Source organism: Fopius arisanus, unplaced genomic scaffold, assembly GCF_000806365.1.
Source record: "Fopius arisanus strain USDA-PBARC FA_bdor unplaced genomic scaffold, ASM80636v1 scaffold00043, whole genome shotgun sequence".
Lineage (NCBI taxonomy): Eukaryota > Metazoa > Arthropoda > Insecta > Hymenoptera > Braconidae > Fopius > Fopius arisanus.
In genome coordinates this window covers 145,073-154,589 of record NW_011887782.1, presented here as the reverse complement: position 1 = coordinate 154,589, position 9,517 = coordinate 145,073, and the positions used below count along the sequence as shown (strand labels likewise).

The window sequence follows — 9,517 nt, the reverse complement described above, 5'->3', positions numbered from 1 at the left end:
GGTAACTGTTGCGACGACTATGAATTTTTATTTGGCCGATAACGAAGTTTTCCTCGGTCGATGAAGAAATGTTACTGCATGGCATAGTAATTTTTCTCAGGCCTGCAGTTTAGACCTAGATTGTAAGGCAGCACAGTAATTTTTATCGGAATCACAATATAAAAATTCATAGATTTTTCTCTCCGTGTATGTTCATAATTTCATAATTTCATAATTTCCCCGCGTTTTTTCTGCACTTTTATGATTTTGTTTGCAAGTGGCATTTGCTGATGCCATCGAATAGTGACAAAATGCAAAAATTTGAAGTGAAAATAATTATTTATGCATAAACAACGGATTGTTATAATTCAATCAGCCAGGGGATGAGAAAAAGAGAACGAGGCGATTCTGATTACATTGTCGGGCATTTTCTCGTCTTTAATTGGTATGACCTAATTACCAGAGTTAATTCCATCTAACTGTTGTTGCATCTCGTGAATGTGAAGCACATCTACAGATATTGCAACGTAATTTAAAAAATAGGTGTTTGGAATTAAATTCGGGGGGTCAAGATTTTTTTTCAGTCGAGTCATTAGACTCTGGGAGATTTCCCCACCGAAAAATTCACGGTAAGACGATACACTTGAATAATGAATGATTAATTATTGGTAATCGATAGTGTTTCACTGATTAATCAATAATTAGAATAATTAATAGAACTCACTTGATCACCCATGTTGTAGCCCCCGTCGTGGTGGTACGTGTTCTGGTGATGCTGAGGTACACTCAGTGACAAGTCGAGGTTGTCGCTCCTCTGTAACAATAATAAATTAATAACAATTAGAGAAATCATCGAATATTCACGAGAAACGAGAGATATCCCGGGAAATAATTTCACGCAGAGAAATTTCTCATGAAATTTATGATTAGATCTGTGGAAGTTGCGGAAATTTTCACCATAAAATTAGAGATCCAAAATTCCAGTCCCAAAAGTATTGTTATATTATTGTTGATTAAAAATTGGGAAAATCCGGAAAATGAATAATTGAGTCCAAAATACGATTGAGTCTGTTGTAAAAAAAAATGTGAGAAATTCCTGAAGAAATGTATGATCTATGAATAAATAGAAACCGCATGTCAGTCTGATTTTCCCCGTGACCATGACCAAGGTCATGGTAAGACCATGAACGAGAGTCAGACTGCAATAAAAAATAAAAATACAATGAGGGTAGTTAAAAAAAAAGATGGAGAATTGGTCTGGCCTCCTCGGCGAAAATAAAGAAATACCAGGGAATGAGAGTAAAAAAAATGAGCGAAGAGAAATGAAAGTAATAGTCGTCCTCGGCCACCGGCGGAACATAATAGAGATAGACTCGGTAATTTGTGCGTAATTGCGGTAATTCATGGTGGGTTTGGATTCGTTACGGCGTCCCACCGGAGACACCGGAGACACCATTATGCGACGAGTTTTCCTCAGGTGGAAGTACACGTATGATGCGATTGCAGGTTGAATGCATGGAATTGTTGTTACCACTAAAAATTTACAAATGACCACAAAATTCTCATTGGCAAAATAATTCTATTGGGCGCCCGATTTTTAAAAGTCAATATCAATTTTTCATTTTATTTTTTGTGATTACTATTATTGTTATTGTTTATTTAAGTTTGGCAATCTATGATTATTTTTATTCGATTTTTCATTGTAAATATTTTAGTTTTTCTGTCGCGATCGTAGAGGAAAAAGTAATCAATTTTAAAAGTTCATTTGGTTAATTAATTAATTTCTGATGACGAAATTTATAAGAAATTAGTGAAATATATGGATTTGTTTGTAGTTAATAAATTTGAGGAATTGCAAGTAATTAGATTAATTGATGAATTTGTAGTTTTGGGGGAAAATAATTAATTGGAATATTGGGGATTAGGAACCAATCAATCATCGAATAATTTATAATCAAAAATTATTATATGAAATGGCAGCTGCGGGAGGGTTGATAAGGAGATGAAGTATTTTATAAAAAAATATAAGAGAAAAATAGTAGAGGAACCGCATCATCAGCGATTTTTTTGTTGCTTCACCCGCTTTTCTTCCTCGACTCTTTAAACTCCAATCTTTCTCCTCATTCCCCTGAAAAATGAGATTGCCTCGACATTTCCCCTATCTGGAAAAGCAATATTGAAGGTAAACAGAAATAATTTGAAACGCGAATGAAAAATTCGAGGATAAAATTAATATATATTTTTCCCTCTGCTCCAGTCTCAAAGGAGAATTTCCATTTCGCTTGTTTATTCGGATTAATTAATAATCTTCCAGATTAATGCAGTGTAAAAGTTCCACTTAATTGTGCCAAAGACTCATATCATCCATTTACTCTTTCCATTTTTATTGGACAACTCAATCCCAGAAATAATCTTTTGATAAAATTTTTCGCAAGCAAATGAATCATGACGGGAATAATTTTTTTCAACCACTCGATAGATGACGCATGGAATTGATTAAAACACCGAATTTACGTTTATCGTCTCTCATTTAAACTTATCACAATTATAATCTCGAGTTTATTCACGTGTGTTATAAGATAAAGTTGATAGTGGCGAATGTATAATGGGAAGAGAATTCAACGGTGGCCGCATGTTATTGTAGATTGAAAAGTTCTTCAATGTATGCTAATAGCAGATTCAAAGAATTTCAAACAGGGGATATTGCTTTTACATAATGGAACATCAAATTTAACGATCACCAGGCATTGGCGATTGTTGGTACACGATATGAAAATAAAAAACGGAATGAAATTGTGTTTATGGATGTTATCCGTTATTTCTATTCGATAATTCAGAAATCATTACGCGAATTTATGATTGCTTTTGCTTATTTTATTCGCCTTTGGAGGATCCAGAATTAATTTATTATCGCTGACGTCATGTAATTTTGTCATTATTTAAATAACTAGTCATCTGGTATTTTATTTTTTATCCTAGAACAAATGATTCGGCAGCGAAGGGGTAAATTTGAATAAGTGAAGTTTTTTCGAGACCAGTTTTTTGCCAATATCTCGGAATTGGAGGAGTATAGCGATTTTTTTGTATAGACATTTTTTGTAGAAGAAGATGAGAGGTAGAAAAAAGGTGGTTATGAAAATCTCATTATCTTCCTTCAATTTCGAGAAATCGGGAAAACACTGGATTCGAAAAAATGCTACTTTTTTTTCAACTAAATTATCAATTTTATTAATAAAGATTTTTCTTTTCCCACCAATAAATTACCAAATTAATACATTAATGTATCAATAGGTAAAGAATTATTAATGCTCTAATTAAATCGAATCCTTGTAATTCTTTAGAAACGTTTTCTCGAACGGAAAGAGGGAATAAATATAATTCGTTAATTCAACACGCAAATGGTCGACTCTACAAGAATTTAATTAACTCTACATGACACGCATGTGTCTACCAGGTGTTCACTTGTAAATTAAATTTCATTAGCGATTGATAAAATAATGTTCGAACCACTTCTCAATTTTTCTGGGAAAACTGGTTGAGGGATAAAAATTCCAAGAGGGAAGAAAACGCAGGTCCTTTTTTTTTTGTTGTATACTCTTGTAAGAGGATCTACTGACCTGGAAAGGGGTCGGTGCACCTCGAATTTTAACACAAAAATTCCCATTTATTTTTTGAGATTTTTTTACCCCTATTGTAATCCCGGGTTGGGCTGCTTTTATCCCCTTGGGGCCTCGCCCACATTTTTTAAACTGCCACCTGTGCATTTGTGGAGATTCTTTAAAATTCCTCGAGTGTTTTCACTCTCCTCCCACCGAACACATTTTTCCTCTCCATTCATTCTCTCACTTAACACATTCCCATTATTTATAATTATTATTCATAATCAGTTCTCGCTAATTTATTTATTTTATCACTCTTACGCTTTCCCCCTTTCTTTAATGTAACTAATGATTGAAAGTATTTAATTTATTATTGCATTGATACTTCATCTTTTCCCACCTTTTTTTTATTTCAAACAATTATCGATTTTTTATTATTGGAAATCATTTTTAGATTGTAGGGTAATGAAAATTGAAATAAGAGTTGTTTTTTGGAGCAAAAGAAACTCAATTGAATGTGTACGATTTTTTTTTTCAATTTCGTATTTAAATTGCCTCTTGTGATAAGGCGTTATCGCGTGAGTCAGTTTTCACTAGTTCAGTGGTCGAGTTGTCGCAATGTGATACGACAAGGGCTCAATATCGATTGCGATAAGAGAAGGTTCGACTTGAATAAAAAATTGGGGCATCCGTGAAAAAAAATCAATTATATCCGAATGTTCCATTCGGAAAAATTTACAGAAAATTCAAAAATAGGACTTCATTGATTAATTAACAAACTTTATTAATACATTAATCTGAACTTTACGGATTTATATTTTCATGGGATAATTCCAGAAAATTGACAGTTTTCATTGATTCTTATCGAACGTTAATGGAAAATTTCGGTAAAATTCTAATCTAAAAAGATCCTGAAATTTCCAAGAAACGTACCGTAAATTTCCATTAATTTTCGACTAATGATGCATTTGAAAATATTGAGGAATTGATTGATTATGACTTGCGGAATGAATTGAATTAAATGGGAATCACGTGAGAATGGAAAGTTAGTCCAGACGTATCCACAACTAACAATATTTTTTCCGATTCTTCGGATCTTTTGCAATCCGATCTTGTTACGTCGAGTGCTCGTTGAATGATTTAATAATTCTAGATCGAGATCGACTCGACTGGATTCTCGTTTCGCAATGAGTCTTGCATCCGCCGATTCCCCAGTATTTTCTTTTTTTCAACTTTGTTTCAACCTCCGAGTTTCTCACGCCAATGGATTTATGTACCTCCACACCATACAGTTACGCTTTCTACGGTCTAAATACCATAACTAGAGTAATAATGAAACGATGATAAGACTTGAAACATCGCGAGTTGTAATACATCAAATAATAATTAATGTGATCGAGTGGTTGATTTAATCGAGACGAATGTACCCGAGCGATTAAAATTCAATCTCGAATGGATTTTACGGGTGGCGGAAAAAATATCCCCGGAAAAAAAATCCCGGAAAAAATATCCCCGGAAAAAATATCCTCGGAAAAAATATCCCCGGAAAAAATATCCCCGGAGGCCCGGCGAAGCCCCCTCCCACTCCCCACATACCACATTAAATGAAAATTTGAGAAAAGAAAAAATGATTTTAATTTCATGGGGAATCGAACCCTTAACTCTTTTATATGTCATAATAAATAAAGAAATTTTTTTCTAAAATGCATTTTGTAAATTATTAAAATTAGGATTTTTAAATATTTATTATCAAGAATTAAATATTAGAATTTTTCTTGGCGATAATTTTTCCGGGGATATTTTTTCCGGGATATTTTTTCCGGGGATATTTTTTCCGGGGATGTTTTTTCAGGGATTCGGATTTTACTCGGGAGTTAAACTCGCGTGCGCGATTTTTCCGCGAATTTATTACTGCAAAATGCATGACAATAAAAAAAAAATAGAATGGGGGAAGGAAAACAGAAGAAATAATTGTTTTGAGTGAAAATTATTTATTAGTATTATTGATGATTATGAGATAAATTACGACGCATATTGTACCTGGAATATTTTTCGAATGGTACCTTATAACATCCGAGCGATGATAACATATCTCAAGGGGAAAACAAGTCCAACAAAAAAAAGAAAACAAAACAGACCGATGACTCAACATTGTTTGAGTTTACTGATAAGCCAGAATGAAACGAGAAAATACTGTGCATGCACATCAGAATTTGAAGGAGGAGATTTATAAATAATGAGTTTGATGAATGTCAGGGGACCGAGTTGTTAATTTTATGGATGACTAGGCGATTCTGGAGTAAGTAGGGTAAATTGAGGGAAAACAGATAGTCATTGTGACCAGTAATACAACTCCGAATAATGAGACCGATAGAAAATTTATGGGAATTATTATTTATCAATGATTATCAACTGTACGATAATAAACAATAAAAATAGAAATAATTCTGAAAAATCCCAAAAAATCATTTCTGATTTTATGATTATATTTTTATAAATTATTTGAACAATTGCATTTTTATTTGTTGTTTGTATCAAATTATTTGATTTTTTTTTAATTGATTCTATTGATTTATTAGTTATCGCCACATTTCATTGGCATAAATGCATTAATATTTAAATAATATGAATATGAATTAATATGGACATTCTAATTATATTGGTATTAATATTTATAATTCGATTGAATTCGATGGAAATAAAAAAGAGGATTGAGTAAAAAAAAAATGCGATTAAACCGGTAAATGAAATTATGCATTGGCAATAACTGGTGATCGAGTTATCGAATCGATGCGGCCTTTCATTTGGCCTCGCATCAGAAATCGTGTGCAGCAGAATAATCGATCGATGGCGAGAAATCGAGAGATAGAGACGAATTGAAAAGGTTGAAAAGTGGAGAATTGTTTCCCGGACAATCGAACAGGGGATTGGATGGCTCAATCGGAAGTCATCGAGAGAGAATAGTGAATCGAGAATTTGCGACAAATATGATGTACTTGAACCGATTGATTAAAAAATCGATTGCGCAATGGAAATTTGGGGAGGGGGGATGGCATCGGTTGTGCATTATTGTACGGATAAAAATTGATTTTTATTTCTTTTTTTTGGGGGGGAAGGGAGGGGGGGTGTAATCACTGGTATTACACTCGACAATGATGGTTTACAGATTCGTTCTGGTTGAATTACCGTGGGGCGTGGTTAAACCAAATCACATGCCTATATTCACGGTGAGAGTAAAAAAAGAATATTGCAATATTTATGGCGAACAATTCTCCGTCATTGCGTGATATCATTATTCAGGTAATTATGGGATTATGACCGGGGGGAGAATTATATCTGATTTTTCAAGTGGATGTAATTGACATTTTGGGAATGATCGCTGCAATTTATCATTTTAAGCTGAGTTAATTCACTATTTATTTATTGCTGGATGTAATTATTTAAATTATTAAGATAATGTAGTCTTGGTATTTTTTGAATATTCGGTGGAATTTTTTCTTTATATTAAAATTAATTTATTGGATTTTTTAATGGAGTTAGTGAGATCGTCGGGAAAGTTGGAAAAATTTTCCAAGAAAACGTGAATGGTGACTAAAAGGGTGTCAAATATGTTTATAAGAGAAACCTGACAAGATAAAGTTGTAACAAGCAGATAAAAGTCCATAAGACTGCAACGGGATAATTAAATTCCTATAAACATTCCATGACTTCCCACAGCCCCTTGAACCGATCACCACATTCACTGAAAATTCAACGTTAAATAATCCTCATGTCCATGTAAATTCCCTGGAGCGATCCACATGAAGATTATCATAAATAATATTCTCCATAAATTTATGCGACATTCCAAATCGAATTTACAAGTGAACGTTTGAATTTGCTGGCATGCTGAATGGTGTGAAAGTTCAATATACGTTGTAATGCCAATCGCGTGTGGGAAATTCTTGTAAGAGGAGAGTTTACACGGTACTTCAGTCAATGGAGAACTCGCGACAACTTCTCTGGATAGGTCTCACTCCAGAAGAAGGTTTAATCGATATTTATGGATTCCCAGATTTTCCTCAGGGTGTTAACACGCCACGTACGCGTTATCCTGATTTTTCCCATTTTTTTTTTCGCCTCTGACATTTGATGGAGAGTCAACAAATTTTTCGGACGATAATTTCACTCCGACTGATTTTTAACCTTCACTTCCGGTATTTTCTTTTATGAGATCTACTGCGCAGGTCGTGCGCCGAATTTGAAATTGGCGGTTCGAGTTGACCAATGGGAATACGTCCTACGCGTTTCGAGATATTTCGACTCGGGCGAACTTCATTTTTGTGTCTCTACTTTCATGAAAAAATTTTTATTTATTTCCAGTATTTAAATTTTCACTTCCATGAGTTTGAATTCAATTAGAAATTTTTCAATTTTGAATTCAATCAAATAATCACTAATTTTTCATTTATCATGACAATTTGAGAAAGTATTTTTTATATTGAATGGAAATTGTTTTTTAATGACATCATGAATTTCCAGATTAATTATGAAAATAAAATGTCAGATGCAATTGAATTGTGAGTGGAATGAAATATAAATTATTGAATAAACCCACCAGTGAATTTTCTAATTAAACTATAAATTTTCAACAGCCTGGGTGCGGAGGGGTAAATGATATTGCGTGACAGCAAATGAATTCATACATTGAGTGATTAAATACATCGCAATGAATGAAGTACACCAGAAGGATGTTATATTAACCGTCGACATACCAGATGGGTAAAGCTCTTTGAGGCTCGTAAAATCCAGTAATTTGAAAAAGATGAAATATCTGAAAATCCAGGGAACGTCTCTTTCACGACTCCAGCTCCAGTTCCTTCTGGTAATTTAAATCTTTATGGGGATAAATTGCTACAAAGTTAAACTAGCAATAAAGCCAGGGTGATTTGTTGCCCACGATGTTTTACGTATATTCAACACTGTGTGTGTACATAAAATAAGATGAATACCACAGGGTGGAAAATTCTCCAAAGCTCTATTCACCATTTTTTCTCACTAAAGATTTTAAATCTCAAGGTTATATTTTTTTCATCCCCTCCCCAGTTTTGCATTTTGTGCTCTTCTACGAGGATAAATCGTTGCTAAGTAGCTGTCCAATAAATTCTACAGCTGAGAAATAAGCCACCAGGTGTTCGCTAATATGAATCCCCCGAAGAAGACGTGAGGGTATATATGGGCACTGGAGAGATATAAATATTACATGTGCACTTTAAATATGTTATTTCCATTTTTCTGGAAATTACACAATGGCGACGGTTAATGTTTCTCTTAATTTCAAATTTCAAAAATGTCCAGTAAATATTGCCATTGAAAAATCAGATATTTGAATTAAATAATGTTGAATTATATAAATAAATTATTTTCAGAGATAATGCAGAAAGGGGTCGTCAGGAGTGAGACGATTAATTTTTTTTCGTTGATAAAAATTGAATTTAAAAAAAAAATGAAAAATTCTCAATTATTTTCTGCACTCACGTCTGGCAATAATCCGTACAATTCCAATCTAATCTTCCCTCGCCAATCTAATTCCCATTACTCCGATGAATGAATTCTCATCGACGGGATTAAATCTCCACCCTATCAATTTATTCAGGACCCGTGGAAATAACTAAATCCCATGGCAAATGAATATTAAATGAAGATGTGTTCAATTTCTATGGGGAATGTAAAGGGCAGATGCAGTTCACCATTCGGTCTTGTCTGTCTCGTGAAAATTTGGGTCACTGCTAATGTTAGTCTTCTATTGGTAGGGAAAAGTGCAATTTATCCCCTGAATAAACAATTCACGGATTGAATTTACGAGAGCGCCAATTAACGCACGCGAAATCACCATTACATTTTAAAAATGAAAACGTAATGAAACGTATGTAAATGAAAACGACGAGACATTGGAAAGT

General features: G+C 33.6%; 1 protein-coding gene across 2 annotated transcripts in view; it reads right to left on the bottom strand.

Annotated features, from left to right (window-relative positions):
- LOC105266950 (TOX high mobility group box family member 3) overlaps nucleotides 1-9,517 on the bottom strand; it is a 116,552-nt gene that overhangs the window by 22,817 nt on the left and 84,218 nt on the right. For both annotated transcript variants that reach the window (XM_011305463.1, XM_011305464.1), the window contains exon 3: nucleotides 704-793. In XM_011305463.1, coding sequence (XP_011303765.1) covers nucleotides 704-715 — 12 coding nt within the window. In that variant the 5' untranslated portion in view covers nucleotides 716-793. The remainder of the gene's footprint in view (nucleotides 1-703; nucleotides 794-9,517) is intronic.